The following is a 17,286-nucleotide window of genomic DNA, read 5'->3' as shown; positions in this document are numbered from 1 at the left end:
TGTAAACTTCCTCCCCAAACCCTCCTTTTGAATTCAGTAGAATGATGCCAGTACTTTAACTTACGATGATGCTTTAACTTACGATGACAGTAATGCCCGGATTGAGATGTTTGATGGGGGCGGCAGCCCCTGCCAGGAGATTACATTCTCCTCCGGCTGGCAGGATCACAGCATCCAGCTTGTTTACCTGCTCATAAACCTCGAGCCCCATGGTGCCCAGTCCTGCCAAATAAGGTGCGCTGTCCTCCCTGTCAGAAACAAACACAATATGGTCAATGTTCCACTAACTCTGATAACTCACAACAACAGTAGACACCTTTACTTCACAAAATGTCAGACAAACAGGCCATTTGATCAAACCAGGCCTTGCTGGTTTAATGCTCCACTCCAGCCTGCTGCCTTCTTTCATCATCTACTATTTACTGCAATCATTTCCTATGATAGCAAGCTCTGCATTCTTAAAGAAGATTTTGTGAATGATTTTACTCAATACTATACCGGGACATTGATTCCATTTGTTAAACTGTGGTAATTTCTTGGTTGAATCAGTGTCCCTTTGGGAAATCATATGCACCCATGTCTTTCCCAGAGATCCTGGCAGTGAAAGAGGTATCCGAACAATGACCAAGGCTCAGAACGTTTAGTCCTTGAAAACATTCTTGATCAGAAACTCTACTCAGTGAACAATTTACCAATTTATAATGCACAATATGTGTCTCAATAGCACAAGCAATGACATTCTGCATCAAATCCACAGCACAGAAACAGGCCATTTGGTCCAACTGCCACATGCTTTTGTTCATATTCCATAGAAGTCTTCAGCCAGTCTAAATCCCCTTTTCATCAGACCCCTCTTTGAGTGAAGTATAAACATTGGCAAGGCCCAGTTGGATTGATGGCTATAGTTCCATAAAGCCTCTCCTTAAATGCATCAATGCTTTCTCCTTCAGCCTGTCCATCATTCTAGTTTCTCCCCACTCGCTGTGTAAAGAACTCATCATCGTTCTTTCAATAACACCTTCCAGAGCCATGACCTCTACCACCTGGAAGGACAAAGGCAGCAGATTCATCAGCCACAAGTTATCTTTTAAAGACACACACCATCCTGACCTGGAAATAAGTTACTGTTCCTTCATTGTCACCAGGTTAAGATTACAGAGGTCCCCCTACCTAACAGTGCATGCATGTGTCTACACCAAATGGACTGCAGCGATTCAAGGAGGCAGCTCAACCTCTCAAGGGCGATTAGAAACTGGCAATTATTCCTGGTCTTGCCATTGATGCCCATATCCTGTGAATGAATAATACAAACAAAATCCTCCAAATTTTTCATCTGAACTATGACTAGCCAACTCAGTAATTGCCCTTTCTTCCAGACTCACTTGAAAATTTGAAATTCGAGATGTGCACCATACTAAGCTCCTTCAGAATTTTGAACATCTCAGTTGGATCTCCTTAGCCTAAAAGAGCATTTAGAAATGGAAATTCTCTATTGCCACATTCCCTCCCACAAATCCTCAATTTTAAAACGCCTGAGTTACAAGGCATATTCCTGATCCAGCAGCAAAGAATATTTTACAGAGGATTATATTTTCAAATGATTGACTTTCTCCTCCCAGTGGGATTATGAGAAAGTCTGACATGTTTTGATGGTGATGTCATGTCTGTAAAATGGGAAGAGATGCATTTATGTAGCCCTTGTGACCACAGGCATCTCAAAGTGCTTGACAGTCAATGAAGTACATTGGAAGTGTGGTCACTCTTGTAATGCATGGGATCTGCCTGCCTCACTGTATACAGCATGCTCCAAAATTGCAATAACGATCAGATAATCTGTTTTTGAGATGTTGATTGAGGGGTGAATATGGGTCAGGACACCAGGGAGAGCTTTCCCTTACTTTAAAATAGCACTACAAGACTTTTTACATCCACATCAGCAAGAAAGTGGGACCTCATTTTAACACTCCATCCAAAAGATAGCATGTCTGACAATGTAGTATTCCTTCAGTACTGCACTAGAGTGTTAACCAAGATTGCTTCTGACCCTGAGTCCTGGAATGGGTGTTGACCCAGAACTTTGTGACTTTGAGAAAAATGAGAGTGAAACAAGAACAACTCACTCCTGCAAATAGAGGTATCCGTTCTCAGTGGCCAGTTTCTTTGCATGGCTCCGGGAATCCTGCACAGTACTTCCGTAGGTAATCACCATGGCTCCGTACTCACGGCATGTTTTCACCTTATCTGGCGAGGTGTTGGTAGGCACAATAATGAAGATAGGGATGTGGAGCTCTGTGGCATGGTGTGCCATTGCCTTCGAGAAGTTGTTGTCTGATGCCAAGATCACCCCCTTCCTCTGCTGCTCCTGCAAAATAAAACAGGACAGCTCATTGACTCACATAGTGCAAATGGAGCATCAGTTAGTTTACTGACACTTTGAAAAAGTTATTTCATTAGACACATTCCCCATGCTCTTCCCACCCAAATAATTTCCCCCATCCATCATTCTTCCTGCTCCATTAAGTCTATTTACCAAGGCTTAAAGAAATTTTTTCAAAATGCACATAGACTTTTCAGGCTGGGGTAGACATTGAGTAATGGTAATGTCATAGGACTATTTATCCAGAGGCCCAGGCTAATACACTAAGCACATGGGTTCAACTCGCACCATGACAGGTGATGGAGTTGAAATTCAATGAATAATTCTGAAATATAAAGCTGGTCTCAGTAGTGGTGACCATGACAACTCTCATCAATTGTTGTAAAAACCCATCTGGTTCACTAATGTCGTTTAGGGAAGGAATGGTGCCATCCTTACACAATATAATCTGTATATGACTCCAGGGTGGTGATGATGTAGTTGAATCTTAACTACTTTATGAAATGGTTTAGCAAGTCAATCACTCAGAGGCAATTAGGCTCTGATACTATAGCCTTAAGAGGTGTGTTTTGTGCTTTTTTTTATGAAGACAGGTTGTGACGAGCAGTCTGCTCCAAGCCAATAAAGTAAACACCATGTGAGGCCTTGGTTTTTTTTAAAAGTTGGAACAATAGAAGCCTCCTGAAGGGGTGGGGTCAAGTTCTCACAGAACCAGGATTTTAGTTTAACTTTCAGTAGTTGTTAGGGTCTTGAAGGTGGATGTGGAAGCTGTTATTCCTCTCTCTCTGTTAGAGCTAAAAGCTGGGGTTCTCTTACTGCTGCTGGAATTGCATGAGAGACAATCTATTTACTGAATTTGCCCATGCCAAGGGTGTATATATGGGATATTACTATATTAGAACAGTTGCTGTTTAGTAGTTAAATAATCTATTACTCTATTAGGTTTTCCAATAGGATTAAGTTATTTCAATTCTTCTTTCTTTTGTTTGTATTTTAACAATAGTGTAAGAATAAAGTGTGTTTTGCTTCAAGCCTGGTAGTCTGACCAACTGAATTGCATCTGGAACACTATGCACTTGCCTTTTAAAAATAAGAAAAGATTAGGGCAGAGAGATCTGAGAGTGCAGGTCCATTGTACCCTGAAGGTTGCTGCACAGGTGGATAGAGTGGTCAAGAAGGCATATAATATGCTTGCCTTCATTGAACGGGGTATTGAGTATAACAGCTGGCAAGTCATGTTAAAATTGTACAGGACATTGGTTCGGCTGCATTTAGAACACTGTGTACAGTTCTGGTCGCCACATTACCAAAAGGATGTGGACGCTTTGGAGAGGGTGCAGAGAAGGTTTGCGAGGATGTTGCCTGGTCTGGAAGGTGCTAGCTATGAAGAGAGGTTGAGTTGGTTAAGTTTATTTCCATTAGAAATAAGGAGATTGAGGGGGGACCTGATTGAGGTTTACAAAATCATGAAGGGTATAGACAAGGTGGATAGAGACAAGCTTTTTTCCCAGGGTGAAGAATTCCATAACGAGAGGTCATGCTTTCAAGGTGAGAGGTGGAAAGTTTAAGGGGGATACACGTGGCAAGTACTTCACACAGAGGGTGGTGGGCATCTGGAATGCATTGCCAGCAGAGGTGGTAGAGGCAGGCACAGTAGATTCATTTAAGATGCATCTGGACAGATGCATGAGTAGGGATACAGATGCTTAGGAATTGACCTACAGGTTTAGACAGTACATTTGGACCGTCTTGGAGGGCCGAAGGGCCTGTCCCTGGGCTGTAAATTTTCTTTGTTCTTTGTTAGGCACTAGGCTTTCTTTTCAATATATTTTGGGGAGGTTGGTCTGTTGTCAGTAGGGGTAGAATATCTGAAGAATCAGCAGTCGTTAAATAGATATAACTGGGAATTCAATTAACCTCTCAGCTTAACAGTAAATGATTAGCTGCAACAACAGAATTTTTTTGCAGCCCTATTGGGATCATATTAAATTTGATTGCTAAACCAGAAGGTTTTAGTGAGGACAAAATTGAATCAGTGGACAAGGAGTTTAGTGACTCAGCATCTGAACTCACAGAGATTTGAATTAATGGAGACACCTCTGCATGATTTGGCAATGAAGAATATGTGGCATCCCATGACATCCTTCTCAGAGGACAGCAATGCGGCATGTCTGTCAAGAGATGTGGTCAGGTTCATTGCTGTGTATACTGCATGAAAGGTTCCTAGAGCAGGTGTACAGTAGGCAGAGTGCCCTGTTAAGGCTGCCCAGGGAAAACTGCACATCAATCCCATGCACCAGATTGATGGCATGTTGCAGTGTTAACTTCATGGGCTGTTGTGTGTTGCTGGATAGGGCAGCATTTGCTGCCTATCTCTATCATGCAGCCCAATCCAGTGCTTTTTCTCACTTCCAATCTTAAATGAGGGCCAATCCTGGAAGCTCTTACAAGTTTGTCAGTTGCAAATCACATTGACAGAATATTCCACAATTCTGCTGTTATCATGATTGGAATAGAAAACTTATTTTAATACTATAGTTTTCTAACAATAGATTGCAGATCATTTATGCCAATATTTCACTAAGTGTGATTCATAACTATTTTCTAGATTGTCATGTACAGTAATTTAATTGTTCTGCATTTAATTACATTAGTCTGGTAAGTAATCCTTGTAAGCGTGCTTGATTACTTAAGTCTGTGGGTGAATTAGTTTTAGAAGGGATCCATGCAATTAATTGTGAACATGTCTGTTGAAGTTATGTAAGTTTGGATATGTTTTAAAGTTCTTTAAATAATTCATGGAGAACTCGGGGACAGTGGTTATGCCACTTTCACAGTACTGCTTTCAATTCTGGTCTTCCTATGATAGGAAAGATTTTGTTAAACTTGAAAGGGTGCAGAAAAAATTCACAAGTAAGTTGCCAGGGTTGGAGGGTTTGAGCTAGAGGGAGTGGTTGAATAGGCTGGGGCTATTTTCCCAGAGCATTGGAGCTGAGGAGTGACCTTATAAAGGTTTATACAATCATGAGGGGCATTGATAGGGTGAGTAGCCAAAGTCTTTTTCCCAGGATAGGGCAGTCAAAAACTGGAGGGGACAGGTCTAAGATGAAAGGGAAAGATATAAAAGGGACCTAAAAGGCAACTTTTCATGCAGAGGGTGGTGCATGTATGGAATGAGCTGCAAGACGAAGTGGTGGAGGCTGGTCCAGTTACAACACTTAAAAGGCACCTGGATGGGTATATGAATAGGATGGGTTGAAGAGAGTTATGGATCAAGTGCTGGCAAATGGGACTAGATTAACTTAGGATATCAGCATGGACGAGTTGGACTGAAGGGTCTGTTTCTGTGCTGTACAACTTTATGACTCTATGTTGGCAATAAGTGCTGGCCCAGCCATCTACACCCACATCCCATGAATGAATTAAAAAAAGATGGAACTAAAGTCACTGTGGGATATAGGTAAAGTAGTGTTACTTCTGCAATCATAATTACTTATGCAAGGTAAATGTACTCACACCAGTGTTTAATTGTTTCAACCAAGAGCTGAGTCAACAAGAATTAAAACTATGTGGAAAACTATATAATTGTTTTTGTATTCGCTAAAATGTGCATACAAGAATGAAACATGCCTGCAAACAATATTAGATGTTACAGACAAATAGATAAGGTGCTGTGAGGATGTAGGTTAAGCCAGATATGCTTGTACGAGCAGTAGTTATAGGCATCTGTTTCCCACGTTTGCAAAAACACAAAAACAAACCCCAATTAAAAGGTCATAAGGATCAATATGGTTGGGGAAAGGGAGGAAATGTCACAGGTGGAGGAAGTAGATAATAGTGAAGAAGGATATACCTAACAATGGGCCACAGCAGGATGTAGTGAAATGGCTGAGTAAAACTTGTACTTTGTTATGCACAAGGCCGGATAAAGCAAGAGATAAACAATAGTAATGGGCACCGGGTTGGGAGTTGTGAATCCTATATAAGATATGTACTTGCTGAACTCTGGGTGCCTTACTTCAGGCACCACGCTTGCAAGCAATTAATAAACATATTGATTGCTTCAGATTTTGTCTCGGACTGAAATTATTATTTGTTTCTCAGAGTCACTAATGCATTGTTCTGAGATAATCCAGTCATCTAGAATATGCATCACCCAGTGAATACACAGCAAGGGTAGCCTGCAAGCTTGTGAAAGTAAGGAGCCACTGATGTTCAATACTGCAAAATCAAGCTCAGATGAGAGAAGAAAACAGAACTTTCATCTCTACTTCTTGTGTGATGTCACACAACCAATCCGGCCCCTACATGCATAGCTCAAGTTGTCACAATATTGTGTTTTAAAACAAGATATAGGTTACTGTTGTTTTGTTTGATTAATATGGATGTCAGAAAAGTATTAGATTTTGAAAAGAAGATTACTGTCCTGATTTATACTACAATAGAATGTTTCCAAATAAACTTATATGATTATAATACAGAAAAGTCTATGCTTTTGTTTCTCAAAGAAATTAAAATATACTTTTGATATTTAATCTTAAATATGCATACGTTTATTTCTTGAGCATTGCTGAAGAACAACACTTCTTGCTGAAGTTTTCTGCATTACACTCATCAGGATATCTGCAAGAATACCAATGTAAATGGGACATCATTTTTTACTGTATGAGAAGAGAGTGTTGATTAATTGACAAGCGGACTCTGATTGGTGTAAGTATTACCATATAGAATTAATCAGTTAGATGATGATTGATGACTAACTGCCAAGCTTTGTTTAAATTTAAATCAACAAGTTGGCATTGATTGGTCAAGGCATTTCCCTAAGGAACGAGATACTGGCAGTTACCTATTTTGATAAGTTAAAATCAAAGTGTAATGTGTGTACATTGATTTCCTGTCAGTAATGAGCAATGTATATTAATATTCTGTAGCTTCCAATACACTATAGTGTTCTTGCCAATCAATCAGCACTGTCTTCTCATATAGTGTAAAATATTGTTCCCTTTAAGATTGGTATTCTTGCAAGTATCCTGATGAGTGCAAAATGATAAGCTTCAACAAAATGTATACATTTTTCAGCAATGTTCTGTTCTGTACTCCCAAAACTATACAATTCTTACTCAATATTGAAAAAAAATCAACAAAATGTTCCTAGTTTTCAGAAGTTTCCATTTAATCTGATGAGTTGGTTTTGCAGCAGCATGTAAAATAAAGTGAGGTAAAACCAACAGCTGCTCAAAAAGGTCTTTCTCCTCGCCTTAGTTGAGATAGATGGATAGGTTTAAAAATCACTGATTTAACCAACTAACTTAATCCACATGTTTTGAAACAATCTTTCAGATCAGGAGCAAATTACTGTAGATGCTGGAATCTGAACTGAAAATAAAAAATGCTGGGGGTCACAGCAGGTCAGGCTTTCTTTGTCTCATGGATGCTGCCTGACCCGGTGTGATCTTCAGCATTTTTTGTTTTCAACCTTTCTACACCCAAAATATTAATTAATAATTTATTTCTTTATAGATACTGAGTGATACTGATATATTCCCAATTTTCTTTTCGTTCCTGTTTGAGATTCCTGTATTTACAGTACTAAGTTATCTTTCTCTTAGGAAGGATGACTAGCCAATTTTACTTTCTGTACCTTTGACAGTGACGTTAGCAAGTACCATACCCCTCGCTCTTTCACAGTGCCAGTGTAGTGCAGATATTCCTTCTTCAAGTACAGATCCATCCCATATTGCTTAGAGAGTCTGGAATACTGGGGATAAACAAAAAGAGTATATTTTCTGAGTAACTGAAGCCAAGGTTTATTGGCCGTGGTCAAGTTGTTGACAAGTTATAAATATCCATCAAAATCCTAGCAAACACTTATTTGAGTCTGTGAAATACAGCCTCAGTTTTGAGTCAGAGAGCGGTAGGAAAAAGGTTATCAAGTTTGAGTAGCATCTTTCAGTGTCAGGAGGTCATGTGCTCATGTCTCACTGTAGAGATTTTGGTACATCATCAATATGTGACCCTTGAGCTTTTGTTCAAAATACAAGTATAGGTGGAGGACTTTATGAGGAGCTGTTCCACCAATCAGTGGCTGGTTCTGTTCCTTATTTTTTGCCAAAAGGTTCATTAGTGTTCTTGGAAGGGAATGACAGTCTTATGGTCAGGGGAGTGGGAGATTTGAAGAAGCTAACAGACATTTAAGTACAGGTAACTGTTATGTACAAATGTTACATTCATAGGCACATAAGTGTATGGGCTAACATTAAACTATTGGATTATAACAAAGAGCAGCTTTTGTTGAGTGTCATGCTTCAAGTGATCCAAGGTGAGATGGCATATGAGCCCTTTAGGCCTTCAGGTCAAATGCATAGATACACTGATGATATCATAAACATGCATCTGAAAGGTATACTGACAGTGAAATGTAACAGTTCACTTGCTTTGCTGCTTAAGCAAAGGAGTAAAGAAAATGTTTCATTAGTAAACTCCATTGCTAGGCACTTTTTAACATTTTTATTCATTAAATATTTAAATGATCAATTTCAATGAATCACAGAAGTGCGATTGTGCAGAAGGAGGCCATTCAGCCCATCATCCCTGCTCCGGCTCACTAAATGAACATTTGTTGCTTTGGAATGTTTTATTTTCCCCAAAACTCATGTTTACTGTTGTGGTAAAACTCACCTTTCTGAAATGTGCTCACTGGATCCCTACGTGAGACAGGAGTTGAAATGTTACCAACCCTTTTCTAAAATCTAACTATGGCGTGATCTCCTCCACTCCCATAACTCTCCTGAGATATCTCAGCTGATGGCTTCTTGCACGCCCCTACTTCAGTTGCTCCACCATTGGTTGCCATGTCTTCAGCTGCCGATCCCAAACATAGAATTTCTTTCTGAAACTAGCAATATCTCTTTATATACATTACTTAGAATACACCTCTGAACAAATTTTGGTATTTAATTACTTTTATTCTATCATGGATGTATATGTTACTGGAAAGACCAATATTTGTTACCCATTCCTAACAGTCCCTTGAATTAAATGGCTTGTTCAAGTCAACCACATTGCTGTTGGTTTGGAGTCTGGTGCAGACAACAGAATTTCTTCCCTGAAGAATATTAGTAAACCAGACGGGTTTTCTAGACCAATTGATGATAATTTCATGGTCACCATTACTGAAACTAGATTTTGCAGTAATATCTCTTTATCTGTTTAATGCCAAGGTCTTGTTTATAATACTCCTGTGAAATGCATTGAACACTTTATGTTAAAGATGGTATATAACAGAAGTTGTTGTTGGAAGAACTGGGAGAAAGGGTTAGAGAAATAACACATTGATCCATCAGCAAAACATGCATTAGGGAAGGTAATTCCAAGATATTGAGCAGATATTTAAAAAGACTGAAAGATGAAAGGATGTTTCCTCTTGTGGGTGAATCTAGGATTAGAAGCTAATTGCAATGATGGTTGCGAGTAAAAATGTCATTGATCGTAAAAAAAAAACACATGCTGTTCACTACTGTCCTTTAGGGAAGGGAATCTGTCATTCTACCTGGTCTAGCCTATATGAGGTTCCAGACCCTTAGCAATCTGATCGACACTTAATTCTGAAATGTCTGTTCTAGGATAATTAGGGTTGGGCAACTGATCTTGACCTTGCCAGTGATGCTCACAGCTCATGAAAGTATAAAGGAAAATAATAACATGACCAAAATCTTTGTCAGAGTTGGGTTTCAAGTGGAGTCTTGAAGGTGGAAAGGGAAAGACATTTTGGATGTGTGCCTTGGGGGGGGGGGGGTTACTTTTCAGAAATTGGGGACAAGATATTGGTGGTGAAGTGACAGAATTAGGGCTGTCTAGATTTGAAAGAGTTCAGAGAGCTTGAAATGAGAAACCATTGAAGTGTTCATGTTCTAAATGGAAGCTGACACACAGGTGGAGTGGGCTGTGTTGAAGGAAATGTTTAGTCCCATTGCTGAAGGTAAGTAATGGGGTCTTTCCTGTGCAATCTAACCTAGGGTTCGCATTATTTGGAAGTAATTGAATTGACAGGGTAGGGGTTTGTGAGAGAGGAGGTGCACTGATAGCGATGTGGCTCAGTGGCTACCACTTACTCCTCTGAGTCAAGAGGGTTGTGAGTTCAAGCAGAAAAATGCAGGGATGGAGTAAAAACAATGACTGCAGATGCTGGAAACCAGATTCTGGATTAGTGGTGCTGGAAGAGCACAGCAGTTCAGGCAGCATCCAAGGAGCAGCAAAATCGACGTTTCGGGCAAAAGCCCTTCATCAGGAATAAAGCAGAAAAATGCAGGTTAACTCCAGTCTGCACTGGTAGAGGTGCCTTGATTTGGGGTGAAGTATTAAACCAAAGGCTCCTCTGCACTCTCAGATAGATGTGAAAGATCCCATGGTGCTAGTTCAAAGAGAGTCCCACCTGGTTATCCTTCAATCAATATCATTAAACACAGTCCAAGAATGTGCAGGTAAGGTGAATTGGCCATGCTAAATTGCCCATAGTGTTAGGTGAAGGGGTAAATGTAGGGGAATGGATCTGGGTGGGATGCTCTTCGGAGGGTCAGTATGGGCTTGTTGGGTTGAATGGCCTGTTTCCACACTGTAACTAATCTAATCTAAAAAAAAGAATATCTTTATCATTGTCATTAATCATGTTGCAGTGTGAGAAAGCTTGCAGTGCACACATCTGCTGCTGTATTACCTACATTAGAACAGTGATTATACTTTAGAAGTAACTCAAAGGTTGTGAAGCACTCTGGAATACTCTGAAATTGCTGAAGGCATCATATAAAGTAAGTCTTTCTGTTTTTGCCTCTGCAAATACTGCTGGAGTATGGAGATGCCAACTCTCCGCCTTAGACTCAGTGAATGTGAGCCTGCCACTCACAAAACAAACTCACATTGGGAAAGGAAGCTATCAACTTACTGTGCAGGGGGTTTTCTGGATTCCATTCGAGATTTTAAAGGCTGCTACACTGATGTCCTCAAATTGGATTTGCCCGCTGCACATCCCGAGGGTCTGGTTTGTCTTGTGCTCTGTCATGTTCAGGGTATTGCTGAGCTGTGTTTCTGTGCGGCCTGTAACGGTTACTTCGCAAGTCTTGACATCTTTTTCTAGGAACTCATCCTCCCCAAAGTCCTTGAGCCTCTCCGGGTTAATCGCTCTGGGCTGGAGCAAGGGGCACCCATTCCCAATTTGGCCATCCCCTTGGTGACAGGAATCACTGCCTGCGGATGGACACTGGTGAACTTGCTGTCCCCCATTTTCAGAACTGTACAAAATACAAATAAAGAAGTATTGTGATTGAGTAGTAATGCTAGGTTTCCTTCCCTTGGGTGTAAGTGTGTCAACGGCACCTCCATCACTTAGAAGAACAAACAGCAGACGACCAGTAAAACCAGTAACTCCAAATTCTCCTCCAAATCACACACCATCCTGATTTTCAAATATATAATCGTAATCCTTGGGTCAAAATATATCCTTCCCACGCAATATCAGCACCGTACCTTCAACATCAGCAGACCACTGTGGGTTGCCATAAAGGTAACATGGGATGGGCAATAAATACAAACTTTGGGGTGGCACGGTGGCTCAGTAGTTAGCACTGCTGCCTCTCAGTGCCAGGGAGCCGGGTTCGATTCCAGCCTCGGGTGACTGTGTGATGTTTGTACGTTCTCCCCATGTCTGTGTGGGTGTGCTCCGGTTTCCTCCCACAGTCCAAAGATGAGCAGTTTAGGTGAATTGGCTATGCTAAATTGCCTGTAGTGTTCGGGGTTGTGTGTAAGTTAGGTGCATTAGTCAGGGAAAGTGTAGAGTAATAGAGTAGGGGACTGGGTCTGGATGGGTTACTCTTCAGAGGGTCAGTGTGGACTTGTTGGGCCAAAGGGCCTGTTTCCACACTGGAAGAATTCTGTTCTATTCTCTGCAATACTGGCCACATACTGAGAATGAATAATTAAAAAGACTGCGCCCTCTTGCAAATGATAAAACAGGATTGAGCAATTAATCAAAGTGCTGCCTGCCTTCGTTGCTAGCTCCTTGTCTCAGTGAGGTTAACTCGTCGGGTGGACCATGCAACAACAACTTGCATTTATTTAATGCTTATGAATGTAGCAAAATAGTGCTTCATTTGAATGTATTCAAACTAAATTTGACAATGAGCATCTAAAAGAGATACAAGGGCAAGTGACAAAATGTTTGCTTTAAATCTTCAGGAATATCTTAGGAGAGAGAGGTAAAGATATGGACAGGCAATAAGAGGATTAATGAGCGGTTTCAGCTCAGAGAAGGTCTCTGGCTTGATCCTCTGTCAGTGCTAACTCACGAAGCTCAGTCAGACTAACAGGAGAGGGATGAATGAGTTGGGAGGGAATGGCAAACTGTCATCATTATTCAGCAATGTTTGGGGGAAATGTGTATCTGGGGTCTCAACACGCACCGTTTGGAAGATCTGTTGCATGCACCAGGATCCAGAATAAGCGTGTCGCAATTAGATTGATAGTGGCACTCACAAAACACTGATTGTGTAACTCTTCCTTGAATTATATTTATTCACAATTTGAACCAACTAAAATAATTTTATATGTTCATGTTCTGTTGTGCAGTTAGTGTTAACCACACTCACACTTTGGATCCAGTCATGTGCACACACTCCCAATGTATCATCATCTTTTTTTTAAACGAATATTAAGTTAGTCTTCATTGCAGCTATATCAAGACCAAGTCACAATGTTTCTCATACTAAAAACAACCAGAGAGATTGCTGAGGGAGGCTTTGTTTTGTGGCTATGTGCTTTTCTCAATTCATTCACAAAATGTGGGTGTCATGAGCTAGGCTAGAATCTTAATTTCCTGGCAAGGCCAATGTTTGTTCGCTGTCCTTAATTTTCCCTTGAACTGAGTAGCTTGCTAAGTCATTTCAGAGGGCACTTTAGAGTCCATACCACATTTGTATTCCAGAAAGACACATGTAGGTCAGAAGAGGTAAAGCTGGCAGATTATCTTCCCGAAAGGACTTCTAGGAATGAAGTGGATTTTTATGACAATTGATGTTTTTAGGAACTAGCTTTACGTTTCAGATTTGTTAACTGAATTTAAATTCAGCTGCAGTAGTGGGTTTTGAGCCTATGTCCTCAGAATAGTAGCCTAGGCCTTTGGATTGCTAGTCCAGTGACATTACAACTCTATCACCATCTCTTCACACATACCATCTGTGGTTGTGCCATATACATCAGTGAGAAAACAACAAGCTGCATTTATATAGCTTACTTGACACATCCCCCGGACATCCCAAACAACTTCAAAATTAAGCATTTTTGAAAGATAGGTAATATTTTGAAGGCAAATACAACAACCAAATCACACACAATGAGATCCCAAAAGCAGCAATGTGGTTATGACCAGATAATCTGTTTCACTGACATTTGCGGAAAGAAAAATATTGGCCAAGCTACAGTGAGAGTTCTTCTGCTCTTGTTCAAATAGTGCCCTGGGCTGCTTTTTCACATCCAAACTGAATTGTTTAAAGTCTTCATCAAAAGATGGCTCCCCCTTAGCATTGATGTACAGCCTGGATGAAGGGCTCAAGTCACTGGAATATTGCTTCAATCCATAACTCCTTGCTTAATTTTACTAGCTACACAGCCCTGATGAACATATAGTGACAAGAAAAGTCATTTCTTGTGATGTTCAGTAACCAACTTGGAAAATTCCTAATAAAGGAAGGAGAAAGTGAGGACTGCAGATCAGAGTCGAGAGTGTGGTGCTGGAAAAGAACAGCAGGTCGGGTAGCATCTGAGGAGCAGGAGAATCGACGTTTCAGGCATAAGCCCTTCATCAGGAATTCCTGAAACGTCAATCCTCCTGCTCCTCAGATGCTGTCTGACCTGCTGTGCTTTTCCAGCACCACACTCTGGATTCCTAATAAAGCCTATGAATGAAGTTTTCCAGTACTGTGCCTGCCATTGATCTTAAATTTTTTTATAGTAATCACAAATTGCTTTAAGTTCTCCAATCATATACTGCAAAGAGTCATATTGGACTCAAAACGTTGTTCCTTTTTTCTCTCCAGAGATGCTGACACATCTGCTGAGCTTCCCCAGCATCTTCTGTTTTTATTTCAGATCTCCAGCATTGGCAGTATTTTGCTTTTATTTGATATTCCATACAACTTACATTGCATTCTGTGTTTGAAAATATTTTCCAGGCCATTGCTTCACAGCTAACTGTGATTTTAACTTTTCGGAAAACTTGGCTCTGTTACGAATTAAATAGCTTAGGCTCTCCAAGTGAAAGTTTATAAATACAGGCCTGTGTTAGGAACTACGCATACAGACAGGAAGATTCTAGGTTCAATTCCCAATTGTCTCTTTCTCCCCTTTTGATTGTCTCCTCCTTGACCAAACTTTTGGTCACCCACCCTAAGAACTCCTACTTCAGATCTATGTCGATCTTATTCAGTCACACTCTTGTATAGTCCCGTAGGATAATTTTCTACATTAAAGGTACTACATAGACAGCAATAATTGTTGTTGGTGGTGGTGCTCTGAGGCTGTGATGTACATCCAAATGTTGTTAAGGGTTTGTTTTGATTTGCATCTGATGTTCCCATTGACCAAAACTATTGTTAAACATGAGGAATGGTACATCCATGTACACCCAAATGGAAAAGCAGAAAAAATACAAGGGAGTTGCAGGGCCCAGATACATTGGTGATGAAATCTGTCAACCTTGTCATTTGACCTTTAACATGTTTGAATAAAATAAGCAGATTAATCTCTTTAAGAGCCTACTTGTCTCCATAGATGCACTCACACAAAGCTGCAAATAAATAAAGCCAATTAGAAGTTGAACTTAGGACAGAGGGACTGTATCGAACAATTACTGACCTAATTTACCGTCCATAAATTATACGGAGTTTATGAGATATCATGATGTATATACTGTAAATGAATTATCCTCTCTCATCATCTATGTTAGCAATAAGCAGCAGGTACTGAACAGTTGCTGAGAAATACTCTATAGAATACAGAATAGGTTCATGCTGAAAGTGAGTAATTTCCCTTTGGCACAATAGTATTGTTCCAACCTTTGAGTCAGAAGGTGAAGAGATTAAGCTTCATTCTAGACAGCACCAGAACAAGTAAGTCCATATTAAGACCCAATGAAATAGGAACAGGAGTAGGCTGTTCTGCCCCTCCACCCTGAATCAACATTCAATTGGGTCATGGCTGATCCAACATTCCTCATGTCTACTTTTGTGCTCTTTCACCATAATCTTTATTTCCCCTACTGATCAAGAATCTATCTATCTCAGCCTTAAATATTCACAAGGACTCTGCTGCCACCGAGATCTGTGGCAAGGTGTTCCAAAGACTCTAATCAAGCATCAGGAATAGTCACCTGGACTAGATAAACTCAGGAGATTTATTCTCCAGCAAGTGAGTTGGAGCTAAAAACAACCATGCGGAGGGTTGTGTTCAGTGGAAGCGTAGGTGCCTGTCAGCAGGACTGTTGGAGGTGGAGCAGCAGCACTCCAAGCAAGCCTCTCAGAACCCTTCTGTACAGCCTGGTAGTGGATAAAACCTTAGGCACCCTTTAGAGGGTTTTCACACCCCTCCTCCTAATCTTACGGAGCCACGTCCTAGCTGCTGCAGCTAAGTTTTAATTAGAAATTTCAAAGAATTGAAGAGAAGGCACCTCTATCTTGAAGCATCCTTTCTCTTACTCACCTTCCAATGCAAGCTAATGCTGAAAAGCCTCTGATTTGATACCAGCTTTAAAAGGGCTTGCATTCCATAAATCGGCCACCCTATGGGAAACTGACTGGGAATTAAGTGGCTATTTACCCGCGGGCAGGATTAGGACCTGAAAATAGTTCTGACTTCTTTTTCCCTCTCCTGAAAGGAAAATCCAGTCCATGGCCTCAAAACTCTCTGTTGGCAAAAGTGAGGACTGCAGATGCTGGAAATCAAGAGTCCAGATTAGAGTGGTGCTGGAAAAGCACAGCAGGTCAGGCAGCATCCGGGGTGCAGGAAAATCAACATTTAGGGCAAAAGCCAAGTCTAATCTAGACTCTAAATTCTATGTTGACAACCAGCAGGGTACTCATACCTGGACAGGATGACCATTAGCTCAGTGCATTGTTCCATAGCAGAATCAGAAGGAGTATTATGATCCCAAAAGACTGCCCCTTGCAGTTCCCACACAAAGAGGATGCCCTTGGTTAAAGTCCTGGCAAGATTCAGGATCGTATGGAAGTGTATTGCAGTACCAAGTGCTGCTGTGGAGAAATTACATGAGCAAGTCCTCTTGCAACAGCAGCTTGCATTTAGATAGTACTTTCAGTGAGTAGATCTTCAAAGAATTTTACAGAAGCATTATTAAATAAGATTTGATGCTTAGCCACATACGGAGAAATTGGGATAGGAGACCAGAAGCTTCATCAAAGTGGTAGGTATTGACAAGTACCTTAATGGAATAAAGGGAGGCAGAGATTTAGGGAGGAAATTCTGGAGTTTAGAACCTCAACAGAAGAAGTCTGGCCATTGATGGGTAAAAGAAAGTTGAAAAAGGAATATTACCATTAACCACCAATATCAGATTAAATTGAAGCAAAATACTTCAGATACAGAATATCCAAATGAATGCAGAAAATACTGGAAATACTCAACTCTGACAGCAGGGGTGGAGAGAGAAACAATTAATCAGCCAATGTTAACTTCATGTAGAAAAAACATTTTCAGTGAATTAAAATTAGGTCACCTACCTTTCCTCTGAACCCATCAGTATAAATCCTATCATGATTGGCTCCCTTTAAAAAAAGTGTTCTTATTTTGCTTTACTAATCCAAAGATCTCCAGACCTTGATTTCTCTGAAGTATTTCCAACCTCCTGT

General features: G+C 40.5%; 1 protein-coding gene across 7 annotated transcripts in view; it reads right to left on the bottom strand.

The window, feature by feature from the left end:
* The window catches only part of LOC122541770 (L-threonine ammonia-lyase), a 66,387-nt gene that overhangs the window by 24,104 nt on the left and 24,997 nt on the right, over positions 1-17,286 (bottom strand). For 6 of the 7 annotated variants that reach the window (XM_043678732.1, XM_043678729.1, XM_043678731.1 and 3 more), the window contains 4 exons: positions 11,316-11,661; positions 8,019-8,135; positions 2,121-2,362; positions 83-248 (listed from right to left, as the gene is read on the bottom strand). In XM_043678732.1, coding sequence (XP_043534667.1) covers positions 83-248; positions 2,121-2,362; positions 8,019-8,135; positions 11,316-11,661 — 871 coding nt within the window. The remainder of the gene's footprint in view (positions 1-82; positions 249-2,120; positions 2,363-8,018; positions 8,136-11,315; positions 11,662-17,286) is intronic. The other variant, XM_043678733.1, reaches the window with a different exon arrangement.

This window comes from Chiloscyllium plagiosum, chromosome 38, assembly GCF_004010195.1.
Source record: "Chiloscyllium plagiosum isolate BGI_BamShark_2017 chromosome 38, ASM401019v2, whole genome shotgun sequence".
NCBI lineage: Eukaryota > Metazoa > Chordata > Chondrichthyes > Orectolobiformes > Hemiscylliidae > Chiloscyllium > Chiloscyllium plagiosum.
Note: the sequence above shows the minus strand (reverse complement) of the source record. Positions and strands in the feature narration are given on the sequence as shown.